Source organism: Typopeltis vanoorti, chromosome 2 (genome assembly GCF_054136105.1).
Source record: "Typopeltis vanoorti isolate ZY-2024b chromosome 2, IOZ_Tvanoo_1.0, whole genome shotgun sequence".
In the NCBI taxonomy this organism is placed as follows: Eukaryota; Metazoa; Arthropoda; class Arachnida; order Uropygi; family Thelyphonidae; genus Typopeltis; species Typopeltis vanoorti.
The window spans coordinates 18,559,305-18,577,980 of record NC_143550.1 but is presented as its reverse complement, the minus strand read 5'-3'; the positions used below and the strand labels follow the sequence as shown (position 1 = coordinate 18,577,980).

The 18,676-nt window shown below is 38.5% G+C and overlaps 1 protein-coding gene across 3 annotated transcripts in view; it reads left to right on the top strand.

Annotated features, from left to right (window-relative positions):
* LOC150108856 (uncharacterized) overlaps positions 1 to 18,676 on the top strand; it is a 137,728-nt gene that overhangs the window by 98,999 nt on the left and 20,053 nt on the right. For all 3 annotated transcript variants that reach the window (XM_090410397.1, XM_090410406.1, XM_090410387.1), the window contains one exon: positions 1,021 to 3,162. In XM_090410397.1, coding sequence (XP_090266523.1) covers positions 1,021 to 3,162 — 2,142 coding nt within the window. The remainder of the gene's footprint in view (positions 1 to 1,020; positions 3,163 to 18,676) is intronic.

The following is an 18,676-nucleotide window of genomic DNA, read 5'->3' as shown; positions in this document are numbered from 1 at the left end:
CGAAGCCAGTTATGAGGCAAAGAACCATCATACAGGTTTTTCAATATGAGGCAGGATAACCAGTCTCATAAGGCGGGGTGATAAAAACTTTTCCTTCCTAAAACTGGGGTGTGTGTTGGGGGCTGTTCATCCACAAAAAACAAAAAAAACAAAAAAAAAACGAGAAACGTACGCTATTAACAGACATAACAGCCTTAATTGGTTCGGCTGCAATCCCAACCAATATCCCCAAAGTCTTCTTTTCAAAATGAAAATGAATTCGGGGAGGACCTATGTTTGCTCGATACCGAACAAAGTTTCGCATGATTACCCGACATAGATGAACATAAAATATAAAATCTTTCAAATAATTTAATTTATTACAAAATTAGAGCTGTATATTCAGAGGAGTATACATAAAAGTATCTTATAGTTCGAACACGACAATTTCGCTGACATTTCTATTAAATCCTTAATAGCACAGAGCTTCCAGAATTTTCCCGTTGCAGTTTTTTTTTTTATTATTATTCCTAAAATCAGTAAGATCATTCTTTACTACCGGATGAATTTAACTACTATGCTTTACGGTTCTTAGCTACATTATTTGCTTTTTTTTAGTTCAATTTTTACAAAACACTCTTTTGTTAGGAATCTAACTAAAATATTACTTCGCATAAAACATTCTTCTTTTATCACTAAAAATAACTTCTTAAAAACGTGCAGGTGATTAAGGAGTATTTTAGTGGAAAAGTAAATAAGTATCATCACTAATCTAAAAAAAAATTTTCTAATAAAAGAGGCTTTATTGATATTAATATATAATAATAAATTGATAATAAATATTCTAAATAAATTGATAATATAATATATTTATATAATAAACTATATATAATAATAACGATTTTACAGATTTAAATTTTTTTTTCAGTCGATTCTCCCTTTGGGAACTGAAAATGAGTTAAACGATTGTTTAAAATATTTTTTAAAATTATTTTCCTAAGAATATTTAAGCGACCGTACTTATCTGATTTTTTTTTACAGGATGACGTATATGAAGACAGGTGGAGTTCATCCACATCACTGACCAATTCTTCTAATTCAAATCAAACAACGATCAGTCTGAGTCTCAGCAGCAGGGATATTCTTATAACTCAGACATCAAAGAAAAACCCATTTAATAACAATTTTCGTGGTGCAACAGAAAATACATCTCGTGGTGACCAAAACAGATGGGAGTGCAAAGAAAAGAAAGAGAATTACGCATTCCTTGAAGCTTTTGCAATCGATCTCATTCGCCAAGCGGAACGCGAAGCATACCAGCATATTAGTCAGAAAATGAATGGTTGTGCTAGTCGGTCTGACGCGTGTAGCTCACCACAAGATGAACCTCTCACACAAGAACTTCAAATCAGTCCTCCTACAAATTTAATAATGAGTAGGCATGAACTTCCTGAGAAGCCACCAGTAACTTGCGTGACAGAAAATGGCACGAGTCCTTGCCAAAGTGAAAACATCTCTCGAGATGCTGAAAAAGATCCTAATAACAATAAGAGACTGCAAAATGCACGGAATGGTTCTACGGAACCAGTGGTAGATACACATAGCAGTACTGGAAGTAAAACAAATGGTACAGTCGAATCGATGGACGATAGCAACCTCCATGAAGAAGAAAGTGAAAGAGTCACAAATGGGTGCAGTAAGATGTTTCAAATGAAAGAGGATAAAGAAGACAAGGAGATAAGAGACTCATCTAAACTGAACAATACAGAGAGTGGTACTTTCTCTGAGTCAGCCTCGACCACCACCCCAAATAATATTCTAACAGATTTATCTCATTCTGAATGTGATGGTGAAGCGATGGTTTCAGAGAAGCTACATCCAGACGACCGAATGATAGAGAGATCGAATAATCTTCACCAGCGTTACACATCTTCGTATGCCTCAGTAAGCGAAGACGACAGTGATCACCGTCCTGTGCAACTGAGAAGTCCCCTAGAGTGGAGTGCAAAACAATCCCCATGTACGAGTGAAATTAAAGATGATAGCGACTTCCTTCATGCTAGCAAGCAAAACTCTGAGGAACTATCTCAATCTTACTTGTGCCACAGTATAGAAAGCACGGATAATAAGTCTTTGTCACAGTGTGCTCTAATTGGCAGTCCGACTGTCAGCGAAACTTCAGCTGCTGAACGGTTATCGGAATGGAATGCAGAGAAGACAGGACAGAGTGACGAAGAGGCCAACTTAACGATAGAAAAGAGTTGCCATAATAATCGTAAGGAGGTTGTAGTCACATCAAATCTTGGTACCAAGCGTGTATTTGAGGTGATCCGAGTACCCACCAACAGTCCGGTTGAAGAAAACATCAAAAACAGAGTGGCTGCTCTTCCGGATTCGTCAACAACAGATCTCAACCGAAAGACAAATGTGGTGCCACGTGGAACTATCGATCATTCGTCTGGTGATAAAACTGATCCATCATCCAACAAACAGACTGAGGATTGTTCTTACAGCTATCTGTCGGAAGCTCTTATCAGAGAAACGGAACTCGAGCTCAGCAGGCTAAAGCAGCTTACCTCTAGAAAGGCACTGCCACCCAACCAATCTATCTACAAACTTGCCTATGACGAGTGCGTTAGTGATCAGTCAGATTCAGAAGATTTTAATTCTCATTCAACCGTTCCTGAGAAGAAATACCCAACTCCTCCTCCACCAAATAATTTTAATTCTACGCAATCTGAGATTATCGTACATGAAGCTGACAGCGATACAGGATCGGAGGATGTGGAACTATTACCTCATCGTTATGAAAGCGGTGCGGAAAAACATTTATACGTCAATAAGCTCTCTCTTGCAGCAGAGTTACTTCGGACTAAAGAAAGTTTGCCATACGACAGCGATTTTAAGAGGGTGGTTGACGATGAGCATGCTGAAACGAAACCCGAAGGAGCACCGACTTTGGAGAAGTATCACACTTACCGACAACAGGTGCAAAACCGACAGCCAAAATCGATAGGGGCAGATAATCCCGCATTTGTTGAGGATTCTTCATCCAGTGCAGGACAGCACAGAAGCTCTGGAATTAGTACAGCAGACAGTGGAGTGCAGTCAGAAGATTCCGAAGATGAAATAGCAGAAGAAGCAAAAGAAGACAACGCAAAACTCCACACCTCTGAGGAGGAGGTACGTAATTTAACTTATATTTCATCGATGTTTAGCGACAACATAAATTGTCTCAAATTACATATCTTGTTTGAAACGTACCTGCTTTTAGTTGTAAAGGAAATTCCACTTATATGGTATATCTGATAATTAAGTCAAATGAATATTAGAGTACATAAGACAGACGTACAGCTGCATCACGTTGACATGAACGAATAGAAAAACACAATGTCCTATTATAATATAATAGGATATTATGTTTTCTGTTCGATGCACTGAAATATTAAATATTGCGTTCCATTATATCAGTATTTCCCAAACTTTGTTTCTGCTAAATTAATACAATTAAGGTTCTGTAATGGAAATAATAGGTATTATTTCTGGGAAAATTCCCGTGTTACTCCTGTAAGTAAATATTAATTATGTGGCTATTTAGCCTATTTTTGTTTAGGAGTGCTCCTTTTTTTTTTAATAATGGCATTGGCCTTTTACTCAGTTTTAGGGTATTACTGAAGTTTTACATAGTTACATATGTGAAAAATATAAGAGGGAAAATTTGGACATACCTTTGTAGGATGTTGCTGGTTGTTCTTATTCAGCGGCATCCTGGCGTGTGGTGATATATATTCATCACTGTTAAAGGAAGGAAGTTGGAAAAGTGGGGATAGAGTAATGTGAGAGAATTATTGGTGAGGCAAGGAGTATGTTGAACGTTTTACCCGGTTTTTTTTATATATATTATATTATTAAGCGTGGGCAGAAAATACATTGGGAGGGGGGGGGTCAAAAATAGAATGGAGAAAGTGGAGGCTATGTCATTCCCACGAGCTCCGAAGACGACACACGGTCGAAATGGCTCACACCCCTGATCTTATCCCATCATATCCTTCCCCTTCTCCAAAAAAATAGCTTATATTTTTGACCACCCCAATGTATTCTCTGCCCGCCCTTAATAATATAATATATATAAAAAACCTGGGTTTTTTCAAAAAATTCAACATACTCCTTGCCTCACCAATAATTCTCCCACATTGCTCTACTACCACTTTTCCAACCCCTTTCTTTCCTTTAACAGTGAATTTTCCTCTTATATTCTTCACATATGTAACTATGTAAACCTTCAGTAATACCCTAAAATTGAGTAAAGGGCCAATGACATTATAAAAAAGAGACACTCCTAAACAAAAATAGGCTAAATAGCCACATAATTAATATATGGAAATAATACTAATGCATAAAAATTAACACGCCTAAGAGTTTTCTGAAACAAACCTTTTTTTGCCACATAAATTGTCTGTGCACTTACCATCCTCATCAGGAAACTCTTTCCACTCACGATTACTCTCGTATTCACCACACCTTTGCAAAGAGACTAATAAACATACACTGATCTTCAGTTGCGACGGATGATTTTCGCACATTTTCTCATATTGCGGTTTTCTTAACTTGTAAATCGTACTGAGCCACGGTGTTAATTAAACTGTTACTTGGTGCTCAGTTTGATGGATAATATCGTCCCATTGGCTATCGGAAGTCACTTCAGTACCAATGAATGTTGGCCAGCACACGCTACTAACTAATAGTGGTTTGAAGGACAAAAGCGGTTACACAATAAGATGAGCACTATTAACAGATGATAGTGAATGGAACAACGTGGAATAAGCCTATCAGATTTACATTTAAAAATAAATGTATTAAAAATGTAAGCGTAAGTTCTGGGTAGCTTATGATCATCGGTGTCATAATGAACAAACTGCTCTCAATCTTTTTTGTTCTTTTTTATGTGAATTCCACCCACATAAGGCAGTAAACCTATTTAATATTGGTACAGTGGATGGGCCAAAGAGGATATTCAGAAAATCTGTACTACAAGCCAAACTGGGAACTTTTATAAGCAACTCTTTCGGATCTCTAATAAGCAGGGTTGACCTCACAGGGATTATTTATCACATAATCAACTGATGAAATTATTGAAATATTGGTCCATCAATTAAGTACTTTCATTATTGATTTTGTTATTAGCAATATTATGACTAAGAAGTAAGATTCCGGGGAAAATTTATGCATACTCTAGAATGTTAATTGTCGTATATCATTAATAACAGAGCTGAGTTTGTTTGCGGTGCAATTAAGACACGTGTACATCAACAGTGCACTTGTATAAGCAATGTATACTGCCTAAGTGTTACCGTTCAGTGACCTAACACACACACACACACACACACACACACACACACACACACACACACACACACACACACACACACACACACACACACACACACACACACACACACACACACACACACACACACACACACACACACACACACACACACACACACACACACACACACACACACACACACACACACACACACACACACACACACACACACACACACACACACACACACACACACACACACACACACACACACACACACACACACACACACACACACACACACACACACACACACACACACACACACACACACACACACACACACACACACACACACACACACACACACACACACACACACACACACACACACACACACACACACACACACACACACACACACACACACACACACACACACACACACACACACACACACACACACACACACACACACACACACACACACACACACACACACACACACACACACACACACACACACACACACACACACACACACACACACACACACACACACACACACACACACACACACACACACACACACACACACACACACACACACACACACACACACACACACACACACACACACACACACACACACACACACACACACACACACACACACACACACACACACACACACACACACACACACACACACACACACACACACACACACACACACACACACACACACACACACACACACACACACACACACACACACACACACACACACACACACACACACACACACACACACACACACACACACACACACACACACACACACACACACACACACACACACACACACACACACACACACACACACACACACACACACACACACACACACACACACACACACACACACACACACACACACACACACACACACACACACACACACACACACACACACACACACACACACACACACACACACACACACACACACACACACACACACACACACACACACACACACACACACACACACACACACACACACACACACACACACACACACACACACACACACACACACACACACACACACACACACACACACACACACACACACACACACACACAGACTAGTCAAGAGTTCGATAAGCTACGTTTTAATGTTACTCCTCCAATAAGTAATGTACTGGTGTTCACACAGGACGATGGAATTCATCTACGACTGGACACTTACAAACATGCCACCGTGGGTTTCGAAATCACGCCCTCGTATTTAGAAAAGTAGACGCTTTACTCATTCGACTCCGAGGTCAACAAGCGGTTGTTTCTTTAATGTTAGATTTCTCACACGCCTCGTTGCCTGTCTTCCTATAATCCTTCCATAACATCTTTTTATTCACTTCTTACTTAAAGTTGACATTTCATTACAACCTATTTCAAGACCAATAACTATTAATCCCCCCCCCCTACAAACATCTTCTCCTTTCCTTCCTTGGTATTCTGCTTAGCGGAATATCAAGACATCCAAAACTGTTATACGAAGTGTGACAATTAAATTCTCGGAATGGCATCGTACTATGGCGCGTATGACAAGGCAGGGAGAACCATGCGACTGTGCATGTATGGACATATGCGAGCTATTTCCTTGAGTATATAAAAACAATGAAATCAGTAGTTGACAAGCTGTGGTAGCTTGAACATGTTTGTTGCTTTTTTATACGAAAAATGAGTAAATTGCATAAAGTTTTGTGCAAAGTGAGGCAAAAGAGCAAGTGAAACAGAGTAGTTCACAATACTATGATAACGTTTGGTGTATTTCAGTGACATAAGAGATTTAAAGAGGGACGGGAAGACATGAGAGACATTGAAGGAATAACCTGAAGACCACAAACTCGCCCAACAAGTGAAATAGAAAACGTGCGGCAATTAGTTCAGTCCAACAGCGATTAAATGCATGGTTAATGAAAGAAGAAGAATTAGGTTTTACACAGAGAAACAGTGAGGAAGATTTTTGAGGGACGATATGGGAATAAGAAAAATTTCTACAAATATGGTTCCTCGAATTTTAAATGAAGATCAAAAGCAGCAGCAGTTTGATGTTGGTTTTTATCTTTCTTCACAAATGGCTGTTCTTGAAAGAGTTATTACTGGTGATGAAACCTTGCACTTTCACTATGACTGTGAAGCATGCAATGGAAAACATATTTTCGCTAAGAACAAAAAAGGTACGAATGTAACGATCTCAGATCAAGACAATGTTTGTTTGTTTGTTTCGATCGTAAGGGTATAGTTCACTTCGCATTTATTAAACAAGGACAAAAAGTAAACCAACATTGTTGTCTAGAAATGCTGCGAGGTTACGTAAAGCTGTTCCTAAGAAGGGACCTCAACTTTGGCCGACTGACTGGATGATCAATCACGACAATGCCCATGCACACGATGCAATAGCTGCCACGAGTTGCTTTCCAAAAATAATGACAAAATTCTTTTGATCCCTTGTGAATTTTGGCGTTCCTAAACTGAAGAATGCCTTGAAAGAACGCGTTGTGATGGCATGATTGCACTATTCCTCTAGAAGAAAAATACCATTTTATTTGTAATACTCTTCCTCCTGTAATCTTACAGGGGTGGCCAAACTTTTACGTTCCATGAGCCAGTTTTTTCACGTACGAGTTCAGATGCGTCATACAACTCTTGTTGTATGACGCATCTGAACTCGTTATGTTAATATAGACCTAAAAATAAGAATTCATTTTCCCACTGTTCATTGAATTCACATATAATCACCTTCTGTTTTTCTTTTGCACTGTCATGGGTAACTGAATATAAAAAAACAAGGCTTAATTTTCGAAAAAGCACAAAACCGCAAATGTTTACAAAGGACGGAAAAAGCCCAACTCCGTAGCGCACTAGTATCAATTGTAAACTGACTGACAAAAACCTGCGACGCACTGATGTTGCTAACGCTTGGCGCCTCAGGATCAAACAAGCGAATGTGCAAAAGATGTACACGAAACAATAAAATCGCTAAAAATAATTACTAAGTTTTAGCTTTTTTTTTCTACAAATCGGTTTTTGGTCAATACGTTTTGCATAAATAGGGCTTACTTTTTTATTATTTTCATTGGGGTCCAATGTGCCACTTTTGGCGCAAGCACCATGGGTTAGCAACCCTGCTGTAATCAGTATGCTACAAACGCACATTTGAGTAGAAATTCACTATTTTAATTTCTTCGTTCAATCCTGGAAGAAATTGGTTTCCAAAATCTCAGTTCTAAATACACATATAAGAACGCCTTTCTTTCCTACCCTTGTCACATTATCACCATCTGGTAGGCACGCTTATGCTCTTTTTTACTGCAAGCATCAAATAATTGAACCTTACATATTTTTATGGAAGAAAACAGAATTTCTTATATTCTTAGATAACATATGTCAAGTCACCAAAAAAAGAAGGAAAAAAAAAAAGCCAAGCTCGTTTCAATACTTACGCAAAAAATACCCCCCCCCCGCCTTGAAATAACAAAAATGTCGCTTCCAACAGTAAATAAATTCAAAATTTAGTGAGCGTCATCAGCCGTATCTAGCAAATTTGGAGCAAGGGTTCATTTAAAGACTATTAAACTATAGTGGGCTTTAATTAAATTTTGAGGATGAAGATCATAATAAAAACATTAAAACATAAATAAAGCGATCACGTGTAAACTTTTGATGTGCGTTCTCGGAAAGAACTGCATGTTTTGTTAGTCTTTCAGCTACGCAATAATGAAGGCTAAACGTTTCCATTATGCGGCCGAATAACTGTGCGTGAAAGAACTAAATTAATGATACGGACAGCTTATGCAAAACATAATGGATTAACATTACATACTTTTAACATTATCTACTAAAATTTTAATATTTTAGTCGATAATGTTTTAAAATAATGTTATTAATATTATTAAAATAATACTAAGATTTTAATAATATTAAAATATTATGACTATTCATATTAAACTCTGAGTTCTGTAACTTGAAAACAGCATTAGTGGAATTCAGATGCCGATTGTAAAATCCGTGGTAAGAATCCATTTATGGAATTCCATTGAAAAAACTGTTAGTGCATACTGGAGCGCATCTGTCACAGACTCTTAGGATGCACAGCTTGTTTCCGAAGTTATTTTTGGAAGCCCACCGTCTGGCGATGTAGTTGACTTGATTTGTATGCATCCGTTCACTGAGAGATGTTACACTCAATCACGTGCTTCTCATCGAGTTACACACTTTGTTGTTGATTTACCAACGATAAAGGCTCAGCTGCCTCTCCCCTTGTCGCCTACGGCAGATATTAAATAACCATCCCACGCAGTATTAGTATGATGCGTAAAGTACTAGCAAAAATGCTGTTATCTTCTTCAAACAGTTTGCGATCTTTACGAAAGCGTTCCCACACTTTCTCCAGCATGTTTTCAAGAAATATAACTAAACAGATGGATCAGTACGAGTAAATCAGTTTGTAAACAACTGTAAAAATATTGACAAGTCATGAGGGCGAGCGTGGTTCTGGTCTGTTAATATTATTATGTTAGCCACCATAGACTAACTGCGCGAATTCTTCATCGATCGGTAATTTTCTGGCTACTTTTAAGAAAGTTAATAATCACAACGAAAGCAGAAAATTATCGTAACTACGGTGTTCTCATCCACTGTCATTTGGATAGCTTCGTTACTGACATACACACACACAAAATGATAATAAAAAAATCGGAACCTTTATAAAATACATGTTTGTAAATCGGCGCTATTTAATTTAACGTTTGTACATTGGCACTATTTTATTTTGTCCCCTGAAGCAAATCCCACCCCACCACATTACCTACTCAAATTTCATGACAGTAGACGAAACTTAATGATAAGTGTAAGCGAAATGGAAGCCATCACTACAGTTTGGTAGCTTTAGTGACGAATTGCTATTGAGATCGACCACATTCTTTTTTAAATGTTATCCCTGACTTGGAGAATGTGGGTTCACAAAGCACATCAACAGTTAACGGTGACAGCTCTCTTTCATTCTATGCCGAGATGGAGTATCTATAAATCCCATCCAAGCACTGGTAGCCGTGGCAGATTCCAAGGTCCCACTAATCGTGAGCATGGTTATGTTCAGTTGGGAGACAATAATGTTTTTGTGCGCACTTCTTTCCCAGACTGGTGCACAGTACTCTGCAGCAGAGTAAACAAAGGGCAGGGGCCCGAGATCCAAAGTACCTCGGCACTCCAACCCAAGAGAGTTGCACTTAGTCTTGGGATGATCTTGTTGCTCGTCTTTATTTATTTATTTATTTATTTACAAATGTGATTTTTGTAGGTCAGACTTCTGTCCAGGTTCACTCCAAGATATTGCGGATGAGGATCATGCCTGACTGGGCTGCCACAGAAAATTAGGTTGAGTTGGCGGTTTGCCTCCTTGTTGTTAGGATGGAAAGGTGTGGACAGTGTTTTGGTAAGGTTTGGCTTTAAGTGCCACTGATCGAAATATTTCTCGATAATCTCCAAATCTTATAGGTATTATTTCTGGGAAAATTCCCATGTTACTCTTCTAAGTAAATATTATTTTTATCATCATTTAGTCTATTTTTGTTTAGGAGTGCCCCTTTTATAATGTCATTGGCTTTTTACTCAAATTTTAGGGCATTACTGAAGTTTTGTATAGACAAATATATGAAGAATATATAGGCGGAAAAATTCAGACATCTTACAAAGGTATGTCCGGCAGTAGATTATGCAGGTAATAGGTATTATTTCTGGGAAAATTTCCATGTTACTCCATGCATGTGACAAAAACTCAATGAACGTCCACCGGTCCTACATAATCTCCGAGAGTTGGAAGCTCCATAACATAAAAATTAGGTCATGACTCCGACCAATAGGAAATAGACAGATACACCAAACACAGAAACACTAAGCCGGCATGACATAGCCTCCACTTCCCCTAAGAGCTCCGAAGACAACGCACTGTCGAAACGGCTCACACCCCGTTACTCCCAACCCTGATCTTATCCCATCATATCTTTCCCCTTCCCCAAAAAAATTCTATTTTCACCCTCCTCCCAAAGTATTCTCTTCCCACCTTTAACAATAAAAAAAAAAACAGGTTTCTCAAAATGTTCACATACCCCTTGCCTCACCAATAATTCTCCCACATCTCTCTACCCCCACTTTTTCCACCCCCCGCCTTCCTTTCAATCATACTTCCTTCCTTTAACAGCAGACGAATGTATATCACAACACGTCGGGATGCTGCTGAATAAGAAGACAGCCAGCAACATCCTACAAAGGTATGTTCGAATTTTTCCTCCTATATGTTCTGCCTATACAAAACATCTGCAATGTCCTGAAATTTGAGTAAAATGCCAATGATATTATAAAAGGGGGACTCCTAATCAAAAATAGGGTAAATAGCCATAAAATAATACTTCCAAATCTGTTTTCCAGAGAGTATAAAGAAGGCGATTGGTGAAGTGTCGCCATGTCATCAGCATACATCTTGATCTTGTTGAGGGAATGTCCGAGAAATAGATGTTAAACAGTTGGAGCCAAAACAGAGCTCTTGAGCAAACCATTCTGAAGGAATCTGGGTATGCTTTTCCTTCTTCCAATATGGATCGAATTTTTGTGTTTGTGAGCATGGATTCTAAGGAAGTGCAAGGCTGTTTTACATTTTATGATGAAACTGAGCTTTGAGAGCAGGTCTTTGATCCAGACTGTATCATAAGCCAATGAAGGCAGCTCAAGATTTTAATTTCTTTTCAGCTTCAATTTGAGTTGTTAATCCAAGACTTGATCACAACAGTTTCTTCCAGGCCTCGAGTAAGCTTGTTCTCTAGGCAGAGCTGTCTCGCTATCACTTTTCAGTATGATTATTTCCAGGAACTTGTAGGTTGAGAAAAGGAGAGTAACTGGGTGAAGGATTTTCCAACGGAGCTGAGGTCTTTCCATGGCTTTGGAACCGCAATTATCTTAGATTCTCGCCAGAAGGCTGGACGTTCTCCAGTAGAGATGATGGTAGAGAAGAGGACTGATAGCTATGTCTTTCCACGCTGGCCAAGTGTTTAAGGAACTCAGGGTGAGGTCATCGGCTCCAGCGGCCTTGCCATTCATATCATGTGATAGGGCATCTTGGATTTCCTCTGTTGTGATTGGGCTACAGAGGTCTGAAGTTTCAGTGCTTGAAACTTCAGACCTAAGTTCTGTCTCAGAGTAGTTTGTATTGTCTTGGTCTGGAGTCACCTCCGGAAATTTTTTTTGCTGTAAGTTCTGCTTCTCCAAGTTTTCTCAGTATGGACCAGCTTTTCCGACTAGATTTAGAGAAATCGAGTTCTTCCATAGCTGAGAGCCATCTCTCTCTCTCTCTCTCTCCCCTCTCTTTTATTGTCATCCAGGAGCTTTATTAGTTCTTTAGTCACTAATGGGTCACCAGATTCCTCGTGCAGGGCTAGCATATCTTCAATATAGCCTCACCAAATATACGCAGAAGAAAAGCTGCACTAAAAGAACTAGAGAAAATCACAAATAACTCCCTACTGTCTCTCCACTCAACCCATATAAATCCCCTAAAACCTGGCAGAAGTCAAGGTACCGATTTGGTACCTTGACAAGTCTTTTCTAGCCCAGCACCTTCAACTGACATGTGGAACCAACAATGAACTTGCCAACAAATGCCTCTCTTGTGAAAGACCCCTGCAGCTGCCATCCCAGATTCATCCTTCCCAGAAGACTATGGACAACTATCGACAGAATCATAGTGAACCAGGGCAGATGTGCTACCTCCTACATAAATGGAATATGGCAAATAGCCCTTACTATGACTGCACCCATATCCCACAGACTATCAAACATATATCAAACATATCATCAGTGACTCCCCCTTCGCTGTTTCCACGGCGACCTGCAGGAGATACATGAAGTGTCAAATTAGGCTCTAGAGTGGCTTTCAACATTGGACATCGAACTATAGCCGAACTTTGCCATAACAACACGTACCATCCAGGCTTAAGATGAAGTATTTGTAGCACTTCTTCAATCGGTAAGTTGAACGTGTTTTTCGCTGGAGGAGCAACTGTCGAAATTAAACACTGTGATTACGTGTGTGTGTGTGTTTCCATATCTAGGTTGATTGTTTTATTATTATTTTATTATTATTAGTAGTAGTAGTAGGTCTTTGTTACACGGGTTTAAGTAAACTATGTTGCAAGAAAAAATATCCTGACACCTAAAATGTCACGAAAACTTCTTGATCAAAACCCGTCTCCCCTCCCCAAAGCTTTTGATAGTAGTCATGGATTCTATCCTCTTGGATATATTTCTTCCCCTCGGTACAGATTAAACGCACATAGGTATTTTGGCCTATTTCGTTACCAATGGTAGACAGTTCCTGAAGTTAGAATATGTTTGTCTGGTCCCTCTGCTAATGCGTTTTAACTCTTCCCTAATTTATAGCAGCGTTTCTCAACCCATTCTGATACTGGAGACGCCTTAAGAAACCTCATTCATTCTGTGGATTTACTGTCCATTAAGTACAAAAAGGAAATCCGCAGGAGTGAGATTTCTTAAGGGATCGCATAGCCTTGGAGATGAGTGTTTAATGAAGTTATTAAAAATTTATGTGTTATTATATAATATATGTGTTAAAAATATATGTCTTACTAAGAATCAAGGCAATAACTCAAAATAATAACTCAAATACTGTAGCAAGCCAATGATTACTCCTTTGATGAGAGTGACATAAAAAAAAATGACAGCATGTCCTTGTAATGCATTGCCTCAGTATTGCTCTACTTAAAATGTACGATTTCTAGGATCGCAAAACAGGCAAACTGACCAGAAATACACACTGAATCAGTAGACGTAGAATCAGTACACTTTCCTCTTATTACAAAAATCATCAGGGACCAAAATCCAAAATTCGACTAGCTTAACTCGCGTTTCTAAGATGAATATTACCCGTTTGTCACGGAGTGTCAAATTTGAAGCGTTAAATCTAGTTCACTGAAAAAAAAGAGGGGAAAGCGTTTTGCAAATAGCGAAAAATCACCCGAAAACCTTGTTTTTCTTCGCACCTCTACATTCGCAGTGTTGAACGGATTTCTACCAGATAAGGAATGAAGTTATTACGTCTGAGAGACACTGAGAAAAAGCCTAACTGGGCTGAAAGGAAGCGGGATGAAGAGGGTGCTTCCTCCGCAGACACATCTGCAGGTCACATAGCCCAACCGATTTGGACAATATTAGACAATTTGAAAATGATATAGCTCAATCGGATAAAAATGAAGAAGATGGGGGGGGGGTCACGTCATTGTTAGACATTTTCTTATCAGGTGTATCATTCTGCCGATTTCCAATTTAGAAAGTAGTTGTTTCTTGGGTTGTGTTAAGGATCCATTGACAATTTCCATACAACTGATTGTACAGAAATCGAGGAGAAGACTTATAAAAGGAAGATAATGGGGGAGAGTCAAATTATGCAGCCACTGCTGTAGGGTGTATCATTTAACCGATTTCAACGATTTTCTCAACTTACGTCCTCCAAAAAAGAACATCTCGCAAAACATTTCATACACAAAGGAGGGAGAAAGATGAGAGAGATGACATGGAGTGCCATTGGTGTTTTAATTACGTAGAATGTAATTTCCCCTCTAAAATTAAAGCGAATCATACAACGGCAAGAACATTGGTGAAAACAGTAAAAAAAATAATGTCAACAAAGTGGCTGTTTGTATAAACTGTAGCCAACAATTCAGCTTCCCTTGACTTGCTTTTTTTTATGAGCTGTTTATGAGATTCAAATTATATAATACCACATTGTGCAATCGTGATGAGCTCCGCACCATCCAATTATCAGGGTAGTGCTTGGAACAGAAAAAAAACTGAGGCTATGGAGTTTAACACTTTAACCTCATTAACTTCTAAAAAGTATTATTCTCATGTCTTTTTCCTCTTAATTAAGAAATCCAGCCCAATGGCCTGTGAGTCATGTAACTTGTCTTCCTATAAACCTGACTAACGTCATGGTATGACAAGGTATGACAAGACAATCTTAAATCATATATTCTCTGGACAGTTCATCTGTTTTATTGAATGAAAAGGTTATTAAATTAAATTAAATTAAGGTTCCCTTTCCCCCCCCCCCACACACCCTCGGTCAACTTATTGTGCAACCGTGATGAGCTCTGCACCATTCAATTACCAGGGTAGTGCTTAAAACAGAAAAAACTGAGGCTATGGAGTTTAACACTTAATGTTCTGGTACACCTCTATAGCAACGGATTCATCCTGAACTGGTTGGTCGAGTTCACTGCTCAGTGGGAGAAACATTCAATCCTCTTTTAAGTACACTTGTTTTCGATTATACATGACTGTTTCTTGGATTTTGTTCATGAAGTTTATATCGTTTAATATCTTCAGTGAGGGTCCGTAGCTCAGTTACGGATAAATCCCGTCTATAAAGTGAAGAACCTTCATCGGGAAGACTAATCTCGTGGAAACTCGGGTTTTTCGTCCGTCACAACAGGCAAACCGATCCCGTGAACATATCTACAGACAGAGAATATTAATGGACAAGGAAGGCAACGAGAAACCACCACTATAATAACTTCTTAGTAAAACTGCACTGCTATCAAACCAGTCATAAGGTCGAGGAGAAATGCATACACAACAGCTTCAGTAGGAGTTGACCTTGAATACTTTGCTGTAATCGCACGAACTGATTGATGCTAATATGAAAGCCCATGACCTTCCTGGAACTCCATGAAGCACGTCACATTTCTAATACTATATACAACTACAGTCATTTAGCGCGCATATACCTTGCCTATATACCATGCTATGCCACATTTTTTTTTTACTTATGTAATACTGGCTGAAAATTAGAATGTCTATATCATTTTTGCAGGAATCATTTTTTTTCTCTTGATATTTTGTCTAGATGATTTTTTTTTTCAATTCATTACCTATAGACAGTAGCATAATGTCTAGAAGGGGAAAGATATTCGATAAAGATGCCTGTTCACATTTGCAAGCTGACAGCGTCATCACTATCCAGATGTCTGTTCAGTTTGACAGTATTTCTCTAATTCTAAGAGATATACTATCATATAACCAGTTTGCCTTGCCAAGAAAATAAAGAAATACATCTTTTTCCACCGTTTCTTAAATTTTTCTAATTCACAATTCAGTGCATGAAATCATTATCATCTTTCTTCAAATCTGAATACAGATGTATCGATAAAAGCATTTCGTAAGCTTGTTACTGCTAATCCTAATCAAAGAAATAGTATTCTACACGGAGAAAAAAAAAGATATAACAGTGAATAACAGAAATAATCAGTGCAAGATCAATTATTGATGATGAATGAACAACGTACGACAGAAGGAAATATAGCTGTGAGTTCAACACTAATATGTGCTTCAAATGGCTGATAAACAGCATTATCGAGATATCTTTTTAAGAGGTATCGTGATTACAGAGATTCATGACACAGTATATCACATGGAAAATATTAACACGTAAGGGAGATTGCTTAGGGGTGCTGCACTAAACAATAAGCTTGCTACCTAGCTGTATAAACAGCAACATTCATAAAGGAAAAGTATTCATAAAGTCCAAACTAAACTTTCATTATGAATCCACATTGCATATTATAGGAGCACACACCATGGCTTGTTTCATGCTGTGACACTTCAGCAAATACATGCTAATTGGAAGACGGAACATTTGGCTTTCGGTTGGAAAGACCTGCGTTGAAATCCCGTTGGAAGCGAAGAAGAACTGAAAGAATTTTCTCTCCAGGAAACTTGGTATTTTATCCAGGAAAATCGGCCGCAGTATACACAGTTAACAGACATGATACATGGCTTCGTCGCCTTAGTTGCTTCGTCCGTAATTCCCAACCAACAGCAATAACAAGATTCACTTTGGTCTGAGAAATTCAAACAACAATGTATCTAAGTACGGCTTACTTATCTAGTTAACTCAATTTAAAAGTAAAACAAAAAACAAAACAAAAAAAACAGATTCACGAAGTTATGTCTTGCGACCAACTTATATGTAACAATCGCATTAACATATTTAACTACTGCCGTATTTACAGTTACTATAACAATATTACTATATGTACACGCCTCCAAGGAGACGGGGGACTCATCGAAGGAGAGGGCTCAGGTTGCGGATGGCATAATTCCTTGGTACTTATCATAATTCTCCTTAAATAAATTCATCGAAGAAGCACTCACAATGCCTACCTGCAGCTTATTCCATTCACTCACTAAACGTCATGAAAAGAACCTGGACTCCACATTCTTCCTGACCAGACGTTACTTTGCTTCCAGGGATAATCACGAGTTCTCTCACCAAATGCCATGGGCTGAAAATTTTTTCCTGTATCTCATATGGTAGGAATCCGTACTAGCTTATATGTTTCTATCGCATCTCCTTCCCTCTTTCTATTTCTCAATCAAATCATTTCTGGCTCATGCAAAGTTCCATAAGCCAGATCTGATTTTCGTTATTCAGCGATGGGACATTTCGACTATTGCTTCATCTCCATGTCTGAGCACAGCAGCCCAGATATTGTCTTATAAACGCCTTGTACAGTGGGAGAATAGCTTTCTTGTTCGTTCAAATTAGTGTTATTTTCAATGTGATATCTTCATAATCATCTTGGTCTCCAATTTCTTCAAATCAAAAAGGCGTAACCTTGCACTTACTGAATTGACATTACACTCGTTAACATTTACCAAAAGAATTATGTCTGTTCATGTTAGCTTGCGAGTATTTTGTATCATAAACAGACATATTCTTTGGGTAAATGTTAACGAGTGTTAACTTTGCATCGCCCATCTATAATTGAAAGTTTCCTTCCAAACTATCCACAATATACTTAGTATACAAGTTAAACAGGAATAGTGCAAAGATAAACCACAGATAACCATACTCAAGTCCAAGGCACAAGCCTTCTGAGTTTGTGTAATAACATCCTGTGTGAAATTCGCCAAATGCTGTCAAAATGCAAATGAATCATTGTATAGCAATTCCTCTTATCCAGAGGACGTTATTACACAAACTCAGAAGGCTTGTGATCTTTGGACTGGAGTGTGGTTACCTGACAGGCATGAAAGACTGATGTATGGATGAACTGTCACTATTTTAAAATTTAAGTAGACTGATAAAACAAGACCTACCTTTAAAAAGGCTATGCTGTCAAGCTAACAAAGCTATAAAAAATTAAGATGCTCTCTATCCAGCTACCAATACCTTAATAAGTACTCCAGAAATACCGATTGATCTATAATTGGCTGCATCTATGCTAA